This window comes from Hypomesus transpacificus, chromosome 3 (assembly GCF_021917145.1).
Source record: "Hypomesus transpacificus isolate Combined female chromosome 3, fHypTra1, whole genome shotgun sequence".
In the NCBI taxonomy this organism is placed as follows: domain Eukaryota; kingdom Metazoa; phylum Chordata; class Actinopteri; order Osmeriformes; family Osmeridae; genus Hypomesus; species Hypomesus transpacificus.
The window spans coordinates 8461453-8482698 of record NC_061062.1 but is presented as its reverse complement, the minus strand read 5'-3'; the positions used below and the strand labels follow the sequence as shown (position 1 = coordinate 8482698).

The window sequence follows — 21246 nt, the reverse complement described above, 5'->3', positions numbered from 1 at the left end:
ACCACCTTTCCCCCTCCCCCCTCCCTTGCCCTCCCCCTGTCAGTCTCCCCCTAGCCTCCTTTCTCCCTCCCCTCCCACCATCTGCCTCCAATGTCTGCCTATACCCAACCCCTATTTCTGCCTCCTCCACGTTGCCATGACAGTGTTCCTCCCGTTTGGTTGTTGTCATGACGCCAGGCGAGTGCAGCTCCGATCTGTCTGCCGTAGCATCACTATGCTCACAGTTATACCCCTCGCAGGCCTTTTATATGCTAATAGCTCAACGCATCCATTCCTAGCCCTGAGGTAAAGGGAGCCACTATGGTTCTGATACGGTTGTCAGTCGCATCCTGTTCAATGGGAAGTGAATAGGAGGAAGTGCAACTCTGGGCTCCACAGCAGAGCCCCTCGGGAGACGTGTTTTCGATAGTCCTTAGGTTGTTTAGAGGTGTTTGCGCTTCAGGTATTGTTGTAGAACATCACTTTGTGTATCAGATGTGTTATGCTATGATTGAATAATCATGACAGTTTGTTGCCTCAAACTGTTTCTGTGTATGAGCATTGTTTATGATGAATGGAAATAGTTTGGTTTTAGAGTCTGGTTTTTAACAGTAATCTTTACTGAATGAAAAAGAAAAATCACATCTGATCACTTTTATCAATTTAAAATTCTTATATGGGTCGAGTTCTCAGCGACAACAAACATGAATGGTTTGCCAATGTAGGGGTCACAGTTGAGAGGGATCGTTTGGGAGGTTACAGAGTGTATGTGTGTGTGCTTCTAACCCACCCTGGTACATTGACCTTTGTTTGACCATTCCATTGTCTCAACAGTCAATGACTTCCGTCTTTTTCTTCGCCCCCTCAAGTATGCACAGAGTGGAGAAAAGTTGCTTTGCAAGATCCTCAAAAAAAAGAAGTAAAGGGTCATAATTCATTTTGAGAGGCCCAAATCTGTAGATGATCCACAACAACCTTAACACTACAACTTATCTCAACTCTAACCTTCACCAGTTGTTGAAAATTAACATGACTGAGGTTCATTGTTTGTTTCTGGATTTTAATAAGCTAGTAGGGCAAGTACAGGACTAATGTCTAATGTCAGTGTGTCATTTACTGATGTGGAGGCCAAAAAGTAATATTTACCCGTTCTTTGGTCTTGCGTTATCCTTGATAAACCTCAGCATTTAGAAACCATGGAAGCATCTTTAAAACAAGATGAATTGTTGGAAAGTGAAGTTGTTTATAATAGTTAGGCCTACACACTTTAGGACAATGAAGTGGAATGTGGACACACACAACAAACACACATACTCACTGACACATAAACACAGGGGTTAACCCATCAATGGAGACAATTCACCTTATTTGGTGATTGAGCCTTCTCAGGTCCTCCTTGAGTATTGGTTCATTCATGGTTATTTCCTCAAGAGCTGGGTTCTGATTGTATGTGGAAATAACTAGGCAGACCCAGTGATTGAGCACTACCACCACCCCCACCCCCCACACACACACACCACACACACACACACACACACACACACACAGCAACACACACACACCCTTCATCTCTATTTCATTCGGAGGAGTGGAGAGAGAGGATCAAGTCATTTCCACCCACTGTACAGGCCTATCATCAGTGTCATATTTCATTGGTATTGCTTTCATTTGGGCACTGTCACAGTGCAGACAGCCTCACCCAGGAGTGGATAAACATCTCTGTTTTACCGCCTTCTCCTGCTTCAGACCCACACAGCACATTGTGTGTGTGCGTGTGCGCGTGCGTGTGTGCGTGTTTTTGTCAAGAGTTCTCTGCCTGACTGACTGGCGTCACCATTGGCTTTGGAAGAAAGGATAGAAAGATCGCACACGCACACACACACAGATACACACACATGCAACTCCCCCCCTCCCCCCCATTATTCTCTGTACAGCTTCCTCTCATCATACCCTTTCATTACCCCCCCCCCCCCCCCCCCCCCATCTCTCTTGGGGACCAGTATACTTTCTGGGAATGATTGACGTTTTTCCATGTCGGAACATGTTTCCGGCATTGTTCGCATTTGGGATTGGAGGTACATTGATTTAGCAATCCAGGACGGAGCTTGACAGACTACCACTTTTTTTTGGTATCCAGTGGGACTCTAGGGCTCTACTGTCAAAGCCTCTTGATTTATTTAGAAAGGGGAAACTCTCACTTTTGGCGTCCTCAAAGCGCCGACGTGTTCACCATCTTTAAAGTGCAAATTCTCCCAGAGAGGATCCAGCGTCTGTGCCATTCAGTCACTGTTTGGAGTGGAGTGCAGACGGCCTAGCCAGACACTCAAAAGAGCTTCAGCTCATCTCTACACGGCGTCTCCAACTCCCTTGTCCTCTTTCCTCTGCTCCTCCTTCCGCTCTGTCACTTTTGGGGGGTGTCCAAATCGTCCTTCTCCTTACATTCTGAAAGTTGTTACTTCACGTAATTTCTGCAATCCCCCCGTTTTCTGTTTACGCCCTTCCTACCTGCTCTCCATTCTCGTGCCAATTGTTTCCCTCCATCCTGTCTTAGTCTTTGTCCCCATTGACGTGTCAGAGTTTAGTTGAGCCTCTTGACCTAGTCCGCGTCGATCTATTGAGTTTGAGGGCATTGGAGGTGAGATGTTGACCTCACAAAGACACAAGCCCAGCCTTGGATCCCCTGAATGGGATAACCAGATGTCAAGGAGAGCCTGTGAGGGGCCTTTGAGATGCAGGACCTGGTTCAGCTGAGCCAAACTAGTCATCAGAGTTTCTTTTCAATTATTATTTTTTGGACATTTCCATCCAAAGCGACACACAAAGTTGAAAGTAATGCATACTAGAGCAGGTTTGGTAACACTGAACACTGAATGTTCTGTGGGTTTTGCTAATGTTGCTCATGTAAAGTTAGGACTTTTAGTGTGGATAAGCAGAACCTATGTGTGTGTGCGTGTGTGTGCGTGTTTGCGTGTGTGTGTGTGCGTGTGTGCGTGTGTGCATGTGGAGGGGCTGGGAAGAGTGAGGCGGTTACCTCAAAATCAACGTCAGGTAACGTCAAGCACGCATCTTTTTCAAAAGTATCGTTCTATCATTATTTGTAAGTAGAACTGACCTGCTACTTCCGACCAAAACCCTCACCACTGAAGCAGTAAAATACAGTGGGACATCAGCACAAGACTCAATCATCCTCCTTGTTTAAGTGCTTTGTCAGCAGAAGCCATTCTCTGGTTTGGTCTAAGTGGCATTCTTTGGATGATTGTACTGTTGGGAAAGCCCATGTGAGTGTGGAGAGTACAATGAGATGATGGGTGATGCGGTGGGGAGAGATGCTGATCGAGTGTGACGGTGGGTGTCTCTTCTCAAGGTGATCCTGGGAGGAGAGAGAAGGTCTCAAGTGGATTCTTATGTATAAAACAAAAATGGTGGTTGGTCAGGATGTGTAGGGGTGTTTGTGTGTTGATATGTGAGGATGAGGATGATAAAGGGCTGGATTTAATGTCTTTGTATAGAACCAGGGACACAACCCCTAATACTGGGAATACAAGGGTATTCTGGAATAGAAGGGTTCATTTCAGAAATAGGACCACGAATATCTGGAATAGAACAGTTGATGTCGGAAAGAGGATAGTTAATGTCAGGAATAGGATAGTTAATGTCAGGAATAGGATAGTTAATGTCAGGAATAGGATAGTTAATGTCAGGAATAGGATGGTTAAATCGGAATGTGTCCGTTAGACGCAAGGCTTTCTTCTGTCGGTTTTAGGGGAGTATTCCCTAATAAGGGTTAGGCAGCAATAAGAAAGTGGAGGGCAGAGCGTAAAGGGGATGACACAGAGGTGTTTATCCCAATTTTACAACTAATAAAAAACCGAGGAGGATATTGTTGGTTAAAAGCCTGCTAGGGTTAATACAAGCATTTGTAGAGATCTCGCTAGATCTTTAGTGGGTTAATGCTGGAGATTCAGGATTAACATAGGGATTTGATTTGATAGCGTCAGAGAGGGGGGATAGACCAGGGCATTGTCTGGAAAGGCTGGTGAAAGAGTTTTAAGTTGGGGGGGGGGGGGGGGGGGGGGGGGGGGGGGGGGGGGGGGGTGGCAGTGATAGAGATAAAACCATTTATAGAGTGTGGTGTGTCTATTGATGTGGCTGAAATGATTCCAAAACGCATGTTTCTCTTCATCGACTGATAACTACGGTTTGATTCCTCCTGCTGACTCGGGCTTGTGGTTGGGTGAGGAGGGACGGACGCTTGGTGACAGGAAGTGACAAGCAGTGGACCCAGGTATTTTGTCTGAGGTCATGGCCCTGCGAGCGTGTGTGTGTATACATGACACGGACACCTTTGAGTAGTTTCACCCATGCCTCGCTAGCTCTTCAGTCTGGTTGTCATGCCTTTGTTTCAGGGGCCTTCAGTCTTTTGCAACAGAGAAGCCCTTATTAACTAACCTAACACAACTGGCCAGACAATAAACCCGTGTCTAGTCTTCAGCTCAACAAGGGTAATGCAGCCCCACGCAACACAGGTCCAAAACCAGTCCTCCGCTCACACCCGCTCACCCACTGCATCTCTGTGTATTGTCTTGTCCACTACACTAGCTTGGCAGCGGGCTGGTCTTGCATGCTCCGGCTAATTTGATTTGAAGTGTAATCATGTCTGCGAGGCAGTGATTAGTGTCTGAATGTTGTTTTATGGGAGAGTGGACCGGCTCTGTCAGGGGGGAAAATAGATAGTCATCTGACTGATGACAGTGATAAACTAACTGGCTGGTCTGACTTGCTTGACTGTGGATCAGAGCACAAACCTGTTTATAGAATGGGACATCCCCATAGAAACCGAGCCTCCCCAGTGCTTTCATCAGGGACGGCGGTCCAAGCCACCTCACGGCCAGCTTGTTGGCGGGGACTTGAAACAGTTTCCCGCTCCCCGCTCAGCTGACGAGCCGGATGGCTGTGACTCGTCCTTTTCCTGATGAGCCGGATAGCTGTGAAGGAGACTTCTTTTTTTTCTGTTTAAATCATTTGTTGAACTTTTGTTGAATGAAAGGGCTGTTTTCTTTTTCTTCCTGAAAATGCGTCTCAAATCCTGTGACTCTCAGTGGATGCCACATAATGTGTTTATATGATGCCTTTCACTCATCCAGTTTTTCCTCGTCGCCTCTCAATGTTGAGTGCATTGTTGTCTCCTTGTGCCCATTTGTTAGTTTAAGTGTTTAAGAAAGTGTCTTTTTTTTCTTACTTCCTGTTTTTTTGGTTTTTCTTTCTGTCTTTCAGTTGTTTTTTCTATTTGTTCGTTTGCTCCTTCCTTCCTTCACGTAAACAGTCATCGGTAAAGTGCAACAATCTGAAATGCCGTCCATAACTTTGAATAACATCTAAAAACAATACTACCTCTCAGTTAAAAGATGATGATCGTCCAAGATGGCCGCTCAGTAGATAACTTGCTCAAGGTTACAGCTGCAGGGTTGTGTGCAGAGAAGTCCCCATGGCCAAGGATTTGTGCTGGCCTAGCAGTAATTCTGTAATTCTGCTCACACACACATGCGCGGAAACCGCTCAAACGCTAGCGATCAGGTGAAGGAATCTGCAGTTTTTCCTGTGTGTGTGTGTGGTGTGTGTGCTTGAGTGTGTGTATGATATTAACCTCTGTGGTGATTGACTGTGTCAGCAAGTGGAAAGAGGCATAAGAGAGAAAAACAGAGAGAGAGAGAGGCCGTGAGGGCGAGAGAGAGGTTGATGTGAAGTCTGAAAGACAGTGTGGAGAGAAGATGAGTGATGATAATATGAGAAGGAAAGCGTGAAAGAGGAAGGGAGAGGGAGAGATTCAGAGTAGGGACGAGACAGGGATTGTGTGATAACTCAATACTGCTCACACAATGCTGAAATTCAGGATGCTGCTGACTCAAGCATCACCCGTCTCCCCCTAGTTTTCCATCCCGTCTCCATCCCTTCTTTCCTTCCCCCATCCTTGTTCTTGTCCTCTCAGGACAACACAGCAAACTAACCAAATACTGTACAATGCCCCTTCTGCAAGTTTGTGTTTTTCACCCTACCTCTAAGTTACTGTCAGCTTAAATGCTGAGGAAATGGAAGCTATGCACCTGGGACCTGTGTCATTGCTTTTAGAGGTACTGAAGGCATTTTTCATACCTGTACATTTTCCAGTGATGAACAATGCCCAAACGGTGTGTGGGCATGAATCAAGAATGAAAGTGTCTTTTATGTGTTTTTGCATGTATTTTTAGCAGTTTGTTTTAGTCTGTGTGTTTGTGTGTGTATGTGTGTGTGTGTGTGGCACAAACGTGTATGTGAAGTTCAGTATGAACGTCTGTGTGTGTGGGGTTGTGTTGTGTTCAGGAGTTTGTTTGTGTGCGTGCGTATTGAATGTGCATGTGTTATTACTATAATTACCAGAGACCTGAGATAGTAAACAGCTGTCTGTCCTCAAACTTTTTCTTTTCTCTTCCTGTCTCAATTTGCGGTTTGTCTGCCAGGAGTTAGTGATCCAGCAGCTGTGTGTGTATGTGTGTGTGTGTGTGTGTGTGTGTGTGAGAGTGTGATTGGGCCGAGGCATCTGTTTCAAGTACATACACCTGTCGTCTCCTCATAGCTCTGCTTTGTCTCCCCTCTCCTCTCCAATCAGGACAGCTAACTGTCTGTAATTACTCACAATGTCTAATCAGACTTGGAAGTGTGCTCCTCGGTTCTTAGCCAACACTGTGGCACGCCTTCACCGACACCCTCTGTCCTCTTCACATCCACAGCCTGCGCCGGCGCTGGACTTCCATCATCCTCTTTTGATTTGGATGTCTCTATCTTCACAAGGTGCGCGTGGATGAGGTGTGTGTGTGTCTGTGTGTGTCTGTGTGTGTGTGTGCATGAGTGTGCACCTCTTTGTGTGTGTTTTTCTACGGTGTGGTCCTTTTCTCGAGTCGAAACTTACGCATTTGTGTATTTTTCTTTGGCTGCGGATTGACGTGTGATAAAGAGAGAAGGGGAAAGGGGGAGAAGGTTTATACATGTGTGTGTGTCTGGTGGTAGGTGGGTGGGTGGGTGGGTGGGTGGGTGGGTGGGTGGGTGGGTGGGTGGGTGGGTTGGGCGGGTGGGTGGGTTTGGCGGGTGGGTTGGGCGGATGTGCTTGAGTGTGACCGTATGATGGTTGGCATGTCTGTATGTGTTTTAGGTTGTTAGCAGAGTTCAATGACATTTTGAATGGGGTTAAGCTAGAATGGTTACCATCCCTGACACCTTCACATCATTTGCATAATTGCACGCATACACACACACATAGCTGATTATCTCCCTTGCAGTTGTGCCCATCCACCCCACCTCGAGGTGAGGTCTGTGTGTGTGCGTGCACGTGTGTGTGTGTTTTAGTTTGTGGCCATCATTTAATTGAGGGAGGACGCATTTGCAAGTGTTTGACCTGAGCAGAAATGCAGGAGCACTAAATAACATTTTAATGACACCGTCTGCATGCTCAGCGAGTGAGGTGTGAATGTGTGTGCTCCAGGAATATTGATGATGTGTTTTTGCATGAATGGGAATTTTGTCACGAATGTGAGTGGAGATAGTAAGTGAATAGAATCATGATAATAAGCGGTTAAATTATGTCAGACACTGTTGATGTGAAGCCATATGATTGTGTGTGTGTGTGACCATGCATGTCTGCATGTGGCAACTTAAACTTACACTAGTTGTGTAAGTGTGTGTGTGTGTGTTTGTGTGTGTTTGTGTGTATTGAATGGTATTACTAGTGGTGCAGTAATGAGTTTCTCTGATCCAGCTACCGTGATCAAAGATTAAGAATAACATCTAGATCCTCATCTTATACTGGAGGATTAGATTTTTGGTAGATGGCGCTGTGCTTGTGTGTCTGTGTGTGTGTACCTTTTAGTCTGTGTGTTTGTGTGTGTGCATGTGTGTCTGTTGGTGGTGTGCTTTCTAGTGTATATGTCTTTGAATGTGTTTGTGCGTTGGTTTCAGTCTTCTATCAGAAGAACGGCGGCAAACTTCTGCGGTACTTTTCAAAGGACGTCTCAATCTTTGTCATTTTTTCTTTTAGATGCACTGCAGTCCTTGGTAAGCTTGATGTGGACACTAGGGAAATGGTTTTTAATTAATACATGAAACAAAATTAAGCACATGTCCTCCCATGTGGAGAATTTAGTTCGTAGTTCATGTGGAAGATTGGTTGTTTGTATGTTGTGTGTGTTTATCTGTGTTTGAGATAGAGCTCTAGAGAGTCATGGGACTGAAGGGGACTGAGATTGGATGGATTTTTGGTTTGTGTGACTGTGTGTGTATCTGAACCATTGTGTATGCATGTTTTGAATGTTTGGTACACACTGTATATTTACAATGTGTGTGTGTGTGATTAGAAGGGTACAGTATATCTGTCTCGTAAAGAGTGAGAGTATTGTTGTGTTTTGCTGTGAAACCTCCCTGATAGAATAGAGATCCATACAGGAGTAATTACTATTACTGCAGATAGGGGACTCTAAACCGCAGCCACAAAGCACACCATTGTAGCATTGCTTTTTTCAGAAAGTGAAAAAGAATGTAATTCTCTCTTTCTCAATACAGTAACACATCTTGTCAGCATTCTCTGCATGTTTTTTTGTTGCTAGTCCTCTTCTCCTCTCCTGTGGGTCAATGTGAACCACCATTAATTGAATTGTTAGCCCTGGTCACCAATGCTAGCTGCGGGCTGGAGTAGCTTTCACTAATATAACTCTCTGGAATGCTAACACTGTCTGTGACTTTTTATGAGACTCTAAACTGATTATCTGGGCTGCATTGAACAGAGTAAGAAAGCTCAATAGGAAGGAAAGCAGCATTGCTCAATGTAGTTTTCAATCACCTAGACACATTGACATTTAGCCCAAGAGGCCTGCTTTAATATTTCCCCAATGTCTTGCACCTCGAACGTTGTATCAGGCTAAATAGAAAAATCTTCTGGTGAGTTTCCATTTTGTGTTATGGTTGGCCTCTCAGTATCTCCTAAGATATCAAAAAGGGCTAAGTCCCATGCACATAGCTACATCTCAAAAGTGGGGACTTCACATGAGGTCTTTCAGTATTCAACCCAGTTTCTTTTCTGGGATGTATATCCGCAGCCTGGTAATGAAAGAAAATAGGACAGGTTATGAATTGCTTCCATTGTGTGCCATGTCTTAAGGTCATGAATTGACTTGGTTACAGAGGTGTCCTCTGGTGTGTATGATATTCATTAGTGGGGCCCCTGGAGGTGCTATGTCCATGGATCCCTCTCTCCTAACTGGGTTTAACTCCCCAGCCCAGACTAGGCTACATCAGATGATTCGATTTATGCTCCGCTGCGTCCCACAGCTAGCCGCGTAGTACAGAACTAGCTACACTTGGGTTTGTGTGTACGTGTGCCTTGTCTGTGTACGTGAGTGCGCGTGTTGTTGTGTGTACATGTCTGTCTGTATTCGCAATCCAGGGGTAGTGTGTGTGATTGCAGGTGTGGGGAAGGCGTGTGTGTATTTGACCACACAATTCATCACTTTCGCCACAAGTCTGTGTGTCTGTGTGCGCATGCCTGTATGTGTATCTGTGTGTCATTGTACCACATACACTGCACAAACAGGTGCCTACTAAACACAGCACCACTCCAGGGGCCTCGAGATTATATTAACGCCATACTCTTCAAGCCTGAATGAGTTTCAGTATTAGCTTAGCACTAGCTGGGCTGTGGCATTTACGGATGGATGAATGAATGTGTATTAGCCGTGTGCTAGGAATGGAGGGAGTGTGTGTGTGTATATGTCGTGCATAAATGTGTCTTAGCAACTGTCAGTGTGTGTTGAAGTTAGGGCGGTACTTTTTGTTCGTGTATGTGCGTTGGGGGGGTGGGTGGGGGGTGAGGGGGGGTGCATCTATGAATGTGTTAGAGAGAGCCAAAGATTATCCATCCAGTACCATCTGTGTGTGTGTGTGTGTGTGTGTGTGTGTGTGTGTGTGAAAAGGACGTGGACTTTTACAGTAAAGACATTGCCTGAGGATCTGCTATCGCACCGTGGTCAGTGACCTTCTGTTAAATGCTAAGGCTGAGTCTGTATTACTGCTAGGGCCCAACTCACTCGCAAGGTTTGTGTGTGTGTGTGTGTCTGTGTGTGTGTGTGTGTGTGCGTCTGTAGGCGGAGAGGGCTGTTTGGAAGCGTGTCTCCCAAAGAGGGCGCATGGTGTAGTCTAAACAGTCCAGTGGTTTAACAAGAACCCCCCGATTGATACCACATTCATAGTGCAAGTTTCATGTAAATGTGCAATCGGTCGGGTTTACACAATGTATCGAAGTTCTCCTTTGCTCCTACCTCTCTCCTCTCCTCTATTCTCCTCTCTTCTTTCTTCCCCTCTCTTGCTGAACAAGAGAGGGGGGGGTGAGCGCGCTTTATGTGAGAGGGGGGGGTGGAGGATTGATTGTTAGTGTTGACCTCTATGTCAATGTTAAACGTACACAGGAGAGGGAGGAGGGAAAAGGGATGGAGGGACAGAGGGAGACACCGAAAAAGAAGAAAAAAAATACAGAGAGAATTAGAAACAGACCAAAACTGAGAGAGTGAGAGAAAGGGGGGGGAAAGAGAGCAGAGGACTGGGCTTTGAAGAGAGAGAGAGAGAGAGAGAGAGAGAGAGAGAGAGAGAGAGAGGGAGAGAAAGAGAAAGGAGACTGTAAAGGAGAGATGAGGAGAGAGGGAGAGGGGGAAGTGATTCGCATGCATTAGCTGGTCTATCAGCAGTGTAAAGCAAATGTGGGCTGATACCTTGGAGAAATCTATCAAAGAGATTAGTCAATGCTGCGTTTCTGTCGTACCTCTGTCCCATTCACTTCCAATGAAGCACACACACTGTTGGGAGGGGGGAGACGACATGATGTGTGTGTGTGTGTGGGTGTGCGTGTGCGTGTGTGTATGTGAGGTATTAAATGTTGTGTGCTAAATACAGAAGAATGATATAGTAAAGGCAGGAGGCTTCAACGGACAAACAGAAGATAGGAAATGTGTGTGTGTGCATGTGTGTGTGACATGAAGACGAATGTCTGCGTTCCCGCGGGGTTCACGGGTGAAGGAATTAACACGGCTTGTCACCCCCAGCCCAGCCCAGCCGGCCTCCGTTGCCCAGGCAACTGACGCCTCGGTCTTCCATGGTAACCGTGGTGACACAGTTGCGTCGGGGGAGAGAGAAGGAAAGGGAGAGTGTGGTAAAGAGGAAGATTGATGAGTAGACATGACTCCCTCAAATATTCTCAGAATAAGAAATATTCCGTTTTGCTTTTCGTTTTTTTTGGTGTAGTGTATCAGAATGCACCACTTCTATGGTGCACGTATAATTAATCCTTGCATTGACTAGATGCAGTCAGGCAGACAAGCAGAGAGGCAGGTTGGTAGAAACAGAGACAGACAGACCCCCCCAACTGAAATGGACACACATGGATGCGGAGGGAGAGAGGGAAACCGAATGCAAGAAAGAGGGAAAAAAGGGAGGTTCTGACCCGACCCAAAGTCAAAGTCTACCACACAACCTTGCCCGTTAGGTTGGCATCCCAAACTAGAGGGATGGGGGGGAAAGGAGGAGGAGGGATGGACCGGAGCATGGATTAAGGGTGAGGATTTAAATCCTCAATCGCAAGTATAGGAACAACACCACACTGATCAGCCGTTTCAAATGAACTCCTCTGGAAGGGAAAATGACAATGGGGGTTGTGTCTGTGTGTGTGTGTGTGTGTGTGCGTGTGTATGTGTGCGTGTGTGTCTTTGTGTGTGATCTAGTGATTGAGAAAAAGGGGCTTTACATGGTGTCATGTAACATTGCTGGCGTCAATCTAGAGGTGACTTTGTCAACTGTCTTGGGAGACCGTCTCTCCTTTTTTTTCTCTCGGGGCTCTCTCTCCCTCTCTATCTCTATCTCTCTCTCTCACTCCCTCATTCTCTCTGTCTCTCTGTCTCTGTGTCTCACACTCATATGTATTCATTTGTTCATTCATTCATTCTGTCAGTCAGCAAGTCAGTAATAAACAGGTTAAGAGCATTCTAATTTCAATCCAAACTGTCCTGCGTCCACAGGCACACACATCATTATATGATGAAGCCATCAAAGGCAATCTGCTCAGTGTTGAGAACAGTTACCAAAACAAACACACAAACATCCAGTCTACGGGTTCCTGGAGAAGCTTGGTAATTGTCTCGCTGGGCGTGCGCTAGACATGTTTGTGGAGTACTGAAAACTATTTCTCTGCACTTAACCTCCGGCAGGAAGTTGTTTTTAGGTTTGAGAGCGAGGGACACAGAGAAAGGGAGAGAGAGGGCATGGAAAAGGGTAGAGACAGAGAGAAAACTTGAGAAGTCCAAAGACCCAATTATTGTGGGGAGATTTTAAAATGTATAAAAGAAAGCATAAAAGGCAACAAAATAAATAATAATACGTTAGAGGGAGGAGGAGAGCCATGGGAATCATCAAAACAGGGACAGAGAGAGGAGGATGAAGAGAAAAGACAGATGTTGAAGTAAGGGATCAAGTGACAGTGCGAGGCCGTCAACGTGATATGGCATGATTAAAGCAATGTTGTTAATGAATAGGAATGATGCAAAAGCCTCATGGCTAGCCATATCTGAACAATTTGGGAGGTTTGTTTAAGTGGACGGAGAGAGAGGAGTGAACTTGTGGCATTGATTCTTTGGCCGGTCCTGAGCCTGGTCCTGGTCCTGGTCCTGGTCCTGGTCCTGGTCCTGGTCCTGGGCCGGTCCTGGTCCTGGTCCTGGTCCTGGTCCTGGTCCTGGTCCTGGTCCTGGGCCGGTCCTGGTCCTGGTCCTGGTCCTGGTCCTGGTCCTGGTCCTGGTCCTGGTCCTGGTCCTGGGCCTGAGCCTGGGCCTGGTCCTGGTCCTGGTCCTGGTCCTGGTCCTGGTCCTGGTCCTGGGCCGGTCCTGGTCCTGGTCCTGGGCCGGTCCTGGTCCTGGTCCTGGTAAACTGGTGCTCAACCCTTCCAAAATCTGTCCTCCCCACTTATAAATGACATCCCATGCATTAAGAAACGGAAGGACCAACCATGACCTCAACTACCAATTCTATTACAGAATGAGTCCAACTATGGTATGTTGATATGGTCGTTTGTTGGTAAGGTCTCAAACTTAAGGTAAAGCAAACACAGGCAAATGGAATCAAGGAGAGATGGTGAGAGAGCAACACGATGGAAGCGGGAAGCAGACAGAGAGAGGGAGAGAGAGAGAGAAAAAAAAATAAGAGAAAGATGGAAAGCGAGTGAGAGCGTGTTCTTTCTTCCCTGTTATTTTGCGCAGTAAGTTTGTTGATGTCATCATGTCATAACTAATTAAGGGGTGTGTCCTTGTGTGTGTGGGGGGGTGGGGGGGTGGCAGAGGTGACTGGAGCAAAAAATTGTGACACTGCACTTTTCACATAACACACACATACATTTCCACACACACAACTAGCCCCACCCTCCTTTCACGGGTAAACAGTCAGGGCAGATGAGTTGAGGCTTGTCAAGAGAGGGAGGGTAAGTTTGGTGTTTGTTAACATGAGAATGTTACATGAGAATGTTACATGAGAATGTTCACCTTATTGTTTGAAGAGGTGTTATGCAGTGTTCTGTTGAGCTTATGGAATGACACACAAACAATAATCACACCCAGAAGAGTGTGCTTTTGTGAACAACAAACATGTTTGCAGGGATAGTAAGACCTTTTTTTACTGCCCTTTTGAGTTGCTTTCTAAGTCTACCGAAAACCAGAAGTTATTATGGGAAAGCACTTCTCTTTTAAATGACTGCTGTTGCCGCAACATTGTTACAATGTTTTTCAAAAGGTCCACAGCCAATAGGTAAAGAGTTAGCTCTCTCACAGGAGAAAACAAACAACTCGAGAGTGTTTGACATTGTTTACATGTTTGTTTTTCTGTTTTTCCACTCATCAATTATTTATAATCTTAAAAAAGAAAGTGGAACACTTGTGTTTGGAGGCTGATAGCCATAGGCTAATAATTCAGCTGATAAATGCGTTAATTGGATCAAAATGAACTGTAAACCCCTAGGCCCTAGGTTAGGCCACTCTACAACACGACCTCCGCATCCCATAATAGGCAAGTAGGAACTACCCATAGATTAGGCCTTCTTTTCCAGTTTATTGAGTTCGAAGGTAGGCCTAAGCACATGACAAACATTTTAGCTACAAAAACATTGACTGACTTAAACGGTAAATTGAATAGAACATTTTCAGATTTAGTGCTTTGTGAATAGCTGAGTATTTGTTTAGGCTGACACGATATACGCTTTTTACGAGCTCCCCTTCGCGCTTATAATGAGCCCTTTGGTCGTTAATAGAAAAAAAACTCCCATTGGGGTTGATGCCGAGGTGACAGTTTGGCAGTTGGCTGGCTGTTAGTAAAGGGGCTGGCTGGGGCTATTCAACTCAGGGGATTGTTCTTTTGTGTTGGAGAGGGGCCCTTGGCCGCTGGGCAGAGTGGCACTTAAAGGGACGGAGTTTGTGGTGGGGGTAAGAAAAGAGAGAGGGACTCCGGATTTTGGATGTTTCATCTCCTCCTCACGGCTCACGTTGCCTTTTGACTTCGGAAAATCTTTCTCTTTTTTTGTAAACCTTGGCTTTTTTCAGAGCAGAGGTGTGTACCGTGGAAATTAAAATTGAATGTCCTGGATGTGGTTTTGGGTCTTACAAACCTCGATGAGAGATGAATGCAGTGCATTTTTGCTGACTTGCGATTAATAAATTGTCATGATGAGGGGTAAAACGTGCCACATTTTTCAACTAGGGCACTCCTGGTGCAATAGGCTACGTGAGCACAAAGTCCGGTTTGAACGGAAAATGTCAACAGGCTTTGTTGAAATATGGTAGGCTCGAGCTTTAACAAATAACGATGAAGGGAAACTTCTCACGGCACCTCTGGCAGTCGCGACCTCCTTATCCAAAACAAATGTTGATGTCTTTGGACAGCTGGTGAGTCCTAAAACTGACAGGACCAATTCATTATCCCCGTTTAAACTACACTTCGAACGTGCCCAAATGACTCCTCCTGAATCTATGCGTGTGTGCGCGTGTGTGTGTGTGTGTGTGTGAGAGAGAGAGAGAGAGAGAGAGAGAGAGAGAGAGAGAGAGAGAGAGAGAGAGAGAGAGAGAGAGAGAAAGAGAAAGAGAAAGAGAAAGAGAGAGAGCCAGATGGAGAGAGAGGCAGCCCAGCCCTCTCTGCTTCGCCCCCGTGGTCATGTGCGCACTTCTCATTTGCTGACGAGCTAGTCGTTCTTTTCCATCGCTTGAACGGAAGCTCGCATACGGCTGTATGTCGCTATCGGGAACAGGGAGCTGACCGGAGCTGTGACAGAGCGCTATGATTTCAGACCGGACTACTACATTCACTTATCCCAGGCTGTTTTGGAATATGGCTGGGCATTTTTATGGAGGGATTTAATGGAATTTACGCAGGACAGTCAGTTCCCAAGACGTGCTCTGTCTGAACACCTTGAATTGCTGATCGGTAAGGGCATGGAACGACTCAGTTTGTTGCATTCTTTAGCCTGTCCAAAGATTTGCGAGCGCACGCAAAGCGAATCACAAACTCGCCAATGTCATAAACTGTAGCCTCTGTTTACCACAACTACTTGAGCTTGAAATGCAGCATGAACTAGATCAGCACGCTAGACTAGACTGGATAATCTCAATATATACGCTTTTTTATGTGTAGACAATAGGTGCGTGAGAGAAATGCTCCTATAGACGGAGAGACTGCATTGCATAGGCTACGAAGTTGTTTTCCTCTCCTGACCTTAATGTTATTGCGTTGTACAGATGTCTCAGCAGCGTCCCAGCGGTCTGGTTTACTTTAACCACTGCACTTTTTTTTTTTTTTTTACTATGTATGTATAAAAACGTTTACATTAACCAGTAACATTAACAGTACCTTTTGTTAAAAAATAATGTAAATTAATACAAAATAAATGTAAATGTACTTATTCAGTTTGACCTATGGGGATTGATCAATTGTTGTCTGGCGGCTTAGTCTCTTGTTTAGCACACAACTTCTACCCCTTTCATTTCCCTTTCATTTCAACAGGCAACATACTCAGTAGGCAAGGTTTACAGCCAAGTATAAGATATTGGGCCTACGGTATTTCATGTTACAGTTACTAAAACCCCCAGTAGACCTAAATGATGCTGTAGCCTACAGTTTGTGGTCACGCGGGAATACAGACGGCTGAGCTCATTAGACCCAATTGTAGCGAAGGGTTGTCACGGCAACGATACAATTAAATTACCTTTCCCGCCCGTATGGACTCCTACGGTCGCATTACTATTCGTATGAAATCGGTCAAGTTATAATTTCTAGGTGCATTTTATGTATTACTCCACCTCAAAAACTTGAATTCACAATACATAGGCTATGACTGCTGGCTTACTCGGCAATGTTATTGGAATTCAATACAGTATTGAGATGTAGGTAAGAGTTAGGCCTGTCAGCAGTCCGTTTCAGTGAACAAAAATTAGGCTTAGGCTATTACAGTATGTCAATTGGCAAAGTAGCCTACTTTTATCAGAATTCCTTTTTTGCATCATCGGTTGTCACTGATGATCCTACCTCAACTTAAAACACTGAACAACAAGATATTTTGGCGGTTAAAATGTCTTGCCCACTTTTAGTAGGCTAAATCATGGCTTTATTATTCCATTCAACAATCAGGCAGTTGCAGTTGGACTGGTCGAGGGGGGGAACACCACGTAGTGTCCCCAGGACCACAATGAACCAAATGAATGTCTCTGTGACTGTGTAACTTGACTTTCTCTAAAACAAACTCACCACAAATCCACTCCCATACAGTTTCTCATTAAAAAGAAACCAAGGTTCACTGGCATCCGTGTTTACTGTGGCGCGTAAAAACCATCATCCCCTTGAGAAACATTAAACAGGGCTAACAGTCTCATAACAGACCGGTAGTTCATTTCCAGAGGATGCTTTAGTGAAAAGGGAAGCACAGATAACGTCGGATTAAGCCATACAAACAGGATTGTTACCTTAATTAGATGTACGGTGTGTGAGAAGAGGAGGGTAGAGGAGGCTGTGGAGCAGGAGAGAGAAAGAAGAAGGGAGCGAGAGAGGAGCGAGGAGAGACAGATTGAGAGCGGAGCGGGCAAGTGAGTCACTCCCTGAGCTTCTGCCTAGTGACAGCTGTGAGTGAATAAATCATAAAGGCACAGAACTTAAAAGGTTGCTGTCTGCTTACCGTGAGGTTATGACCTGTGTCAGGCAGGCCTCAGATTGTTTGGTTCTTTCCGAGTGTGTGTGGGTTTGTGTGGACATGTTCAGGGCAGGGGTGTCGGTGGGTTGTTTGACTTCAGGTTGACAGTCACCGAAAGAAGGCTACTGTATGCACACAGGAGAAAACCCGGACATGCAGGCAAACACACACACACGCACACACACACACACACACACAAATACAAACAACAAAGTGCCTGAGAGCCTGTCTCAAGTGGGATTGCGTCGCATTGAAACTTGAAATGAATATATGTATATGTAATATATGTGCTTGAGGGGGGCAGCGTGTGTTTTGGAGTGTATTCGAGTGCATGCATGTTGTTATATCACTATTAAGGGATAAAAACAAACGTGTTGGAGGAAAAAGGGGAGGGAGAGAGAGTTAAAGAGAACCCAACCGATGGATGACAAATGACTGCAGGGTTAAACACTTGTGAGTGCCTCTCACTGTCATAGAGCATAGAAGATGTAGCTCGAGTTACTTTTGGTTTTCCACAACTTTCCGTCTGGAATACCCCACATTCCTACACAGTTAGATTGATGGATAAAGAGAGAGGCATTCTATTGTTCGGTTTTGTGCAGAAGTGATGGGAGGAAAATATGTGTTTCATGGTGTTGTTTTTTTGTGTCGCGCTGCATACTGTCGGAAGGGCGGTTGGGTGATGGAACTTGAAAATAAGTTCAGACTTGAAGGAGTCAGGTTTCAGCTGTGGTGTTTGTGGTAAACACCATGTCACCCTGCCAGTTTGGAAAAATCCTAAAAGGATCTTGGCTATGACATCATTAGCAGTGAAAAAATCAATTTCAAAATGCTCTTCTATAGTTGTTCCGATCATTTAAGTTATTGGCACACACACGCACCCAACGTTTCATTCCAGTAATACAAAATGAACAACTAAAGGCCAAGAGTTGAGAGTTTAGGTCCATACTTGGCTGGTTCCTGTTTCACGTTCGTTGTTCCGACTCTTTCCCCACCCAGACATGGGAGTGGAGAGAATCTCGCATTGACAAAACAATCGATTATTTCTGGCTCCTACGTCCTACACAGTCTCATTCACAGGAACAACACAGCAACATTCAATAATAAGTCAATAACACCACAGAAATGCTAATATTCATATCGCTCTCTCTCTCTCTCTCTCTCTCTCTCTCTCTCTCTCTCTCTCTCTCTCTCTCTCTCTCTCTCTCTCTCTCTCTCTCTCACAGGAGTTTCGTCGGCTGTCCGAATGGGTCCAGTCATGCCCCCCAGCAAGAAGCCCGAGGGGAGCGGGATCAGCGTGGCCAGCGCCAGCCTCAGCCAGTTCTACCAGGCCGGCTCTCTCTCCCGGGCGCTGCAGGAGGCCGAGGAGCTGGACCTGGTGCTGCCCGTCCCGCTGGCCTCGCCCGCCGTCAAGCTGGAGAAGGGCGGCGGCGGCGGGCTGGACGACGAGGAGCTCACCAACCTTAACTGGCTCCACGAGAGCAAAGACCTGCTGAACAGCTTCGGCGACCCCGTGCTGCGGAGCGTCAGCCCCGTGGGCGGGGAGTCGGCGGGCACCCGGGGCTGCCACGGCGACGAGGACGGGCTGCCGCCCTCGCCGGCCACGTCCGACTTGCCGTACGACGCCCAGAGGAACCCCAACTGCAAGCCGCCGTACTCGTTCAGCTGTCTGATCTTCATGGCCATCGAAGACGCGCCCTCCAAGCGTTTGCCCGTCAAGGAGATATACAATTGGATCCTAGAGCACTTTCAGTATTTTGCCAGCGCGCCCACTGGGTGGAAGAATTCGGTCCGGCACAATCTGTCGTTGAACAAGTGCTTCAGGAAGGTGGATAAGGACCGGAGTCAGGTAAGGAGTGGCGAAAATCACACACCCACACGCTGCACACACCTGAATATCAGCCAGACCCATTTGGAAACAGAAGAGCAAGCGGAACATCCGAAAAGGTGTGTTTGTTTCTAACACAACAAAGCACACGGCTAATCAGTGAGAGGTGGGGTGGAGAGACAGTAGGCTCCCATCTGTTGTAGAACTTTTAATATCAGTGTCAAAATACTTTTAAAGAAATACAAAATATGTTTTGGCATTTTCATGCTTGAATGGACAGTAAAAGTAGGAAAAAGACATGGAAGACATGCCGGATTTGAATCCGGGCCATTGCGGTAATGCCTCAGCCAAAGTGGGACGCGCACTTAACCTGTGAGACACCGCAGCACCCCTAAGAGAATCATTTACATGTTTTTGCAAGACCAGAATCCCAGGACCTGTGTGATGCAAGCCCTCGTCTGTGTTGCATGGTTGAGAGAAATGTAATAATTTGGAGTCAGTCGACCGGCCTTCGGAAGTATTCAGATCATTTGGTTGATGGGTTAGGTAATAGTTTATCAGATGTTACTGATGGAGTATGTATTGGTTGCGGGAATATACTTGGTGAGATTGTGTGTGTGTGTGTGTGTCTGTGTGTGCCTGTGTGTTTGCATGCGTGTCAAACACTAAAGCCGTTCCATGTGACTCATAGTTCACTGCCATCTGCTCCTGGGCTGTGCTGCAAAGTATATTTTTTTGTATATAACTCTCCATAGCAACAACAGTGCAATTGACACGGAAAGTAAGCCGTTGCTGTAGCAACAGAGAAACTGATGTGGCAACGTACAGCGTGTGTGTGTGTGTGTGCGTGTGTGTGTGCGGGTAAGGGAGGAGTGCGTGTTTGGGTGCACTTGTCTGGCAGGGCCTGTGCATAATGGCTTTAGTGTTCTAGGTTGGTGCGCAAGTGCAAGTACTGTTGTGTATTTAGGCATCGAGCAGCGCCCCCACAGCAAGCATATGTCTGTGGACTGCATGCCTGGGCCATACACCCATGTGTGTGTGTGTGTGTGTGTGTGTGTGTGTGTGTGTGCTGGTGCCAGACACCCCAGCCTGACCTGTGCCATCTCGTTGACCTATGAACAGAACCCACGCTCTCTTTAACGCACGCACACACCCAAGCATCAGCACATCAAGTGTGCATTCACACGGCGTGTTTGCCCTCTTGATTCCGCTTTCACCCCCCCCCCCCCCCCCCCTTCCCGAAAAAGTACCTTGTTGCCATGTTAACCCTACAAACGCTGGCCCACATGCTGTTGCTGTCTCTGGGCCCCAGACTCTCACGCTCCCCGCTTGGCCCCACCGGGATAACCTATCAGGATCTACAAACACGTTTACATGGAACTACGGATCACAGCCATTGGTTTGTGTCCTTGTCATCCATGGAAACTCCTACTCTTGTCCCGCCCCTGATCGGGTCTCGACCTTGCACGCATTGATATTTTCGCTCCACCCCCTGCACCACACGCTAAATCCAGTTCCTGATGCTCAACAGGCATTTTGACCCCTCCTTTACACACATTCACTAACCTTCATGGAGACCTTTGACGAGCCATTGTCTCCGTAGGTTCATGTTATTGCATGTTCTGCCCAGTCAATTCAGCAACGCATTTCAAACTGTTGCTTGCGCCGGAGGAATCACCTCAAACATTGTGAGAATCAGAAGTGTTGTGTGTCCTACTTCAGGAAAGAAGAAAAGGAAACTTGTTTTTGAAGTATTTCTTCTTCTTCTTTGTCTTTTTTTTTCTCCATATTTTAAAAGAGTTGATTGACAGAGCCATTTTATTTCTCTTTGAAGTGTTTTTCCCCTCTTCCCCCATAAGGAAAAGCAAATTCAAACCATCAAACGGAAATTCCTCTTGAAAAATGTCTTATCGTGTCTGTGGCCTTTCAAGATCCTCCACTATGTCGTTCCCCCCCCCCCCCCAGTTCTCTTGTCTTTTTGTTTGCGGGCCAGCGTTAAAGAGACCCAAACAAGACTATTCCTGAGGTGTTGATAGGACACGGATGCACACCACACACAAACACACACACTCGAGCGAGCTCGGGCGTTTGGTCTTGAACGTTCCATTCAAGGTCTATCCCATTCATATCTCCCCATTAGCTCATTTAATGAATGAGTGAGATG

The 21246-nt window shown here is 46.2% G+C and overlaps 1 protein-coding gene across 2 annotated transcripts in view; it reads left to right on the top strand.

Annotated features, from left to right (window-relative positions):
- Positions 1-20282, top strand: part of LOC124465475 (forkhead box protein N3-like) — a 25660-nt gene extending 5378 nt beyond the window's left edge. The window contains exons 1-2 of one of the 2 annotated variants that reach the window (XM_047017282.1): positions 15184-15498; positions 18481-20281. In XM_047017282.1, the coding sequence (XP_046873238.1) occupies positions 15432-15498; positions 18481-19217 (804 nt within the window). In that variant the 5' untranslated portion in view covers positions 15184-15431 and the 3' untranslated portion in view covers positions 19218-20281. Of the gene's footprint in view, positions 1-15183; positions 15499-18480 lie in introns of those variants that run through there. The other variant, XM_047017289.1, reaches the window with a different exon arrangement.
- The last annotated feature ends 964 nt before the right edge of the window (positions 20283-21246 follow it).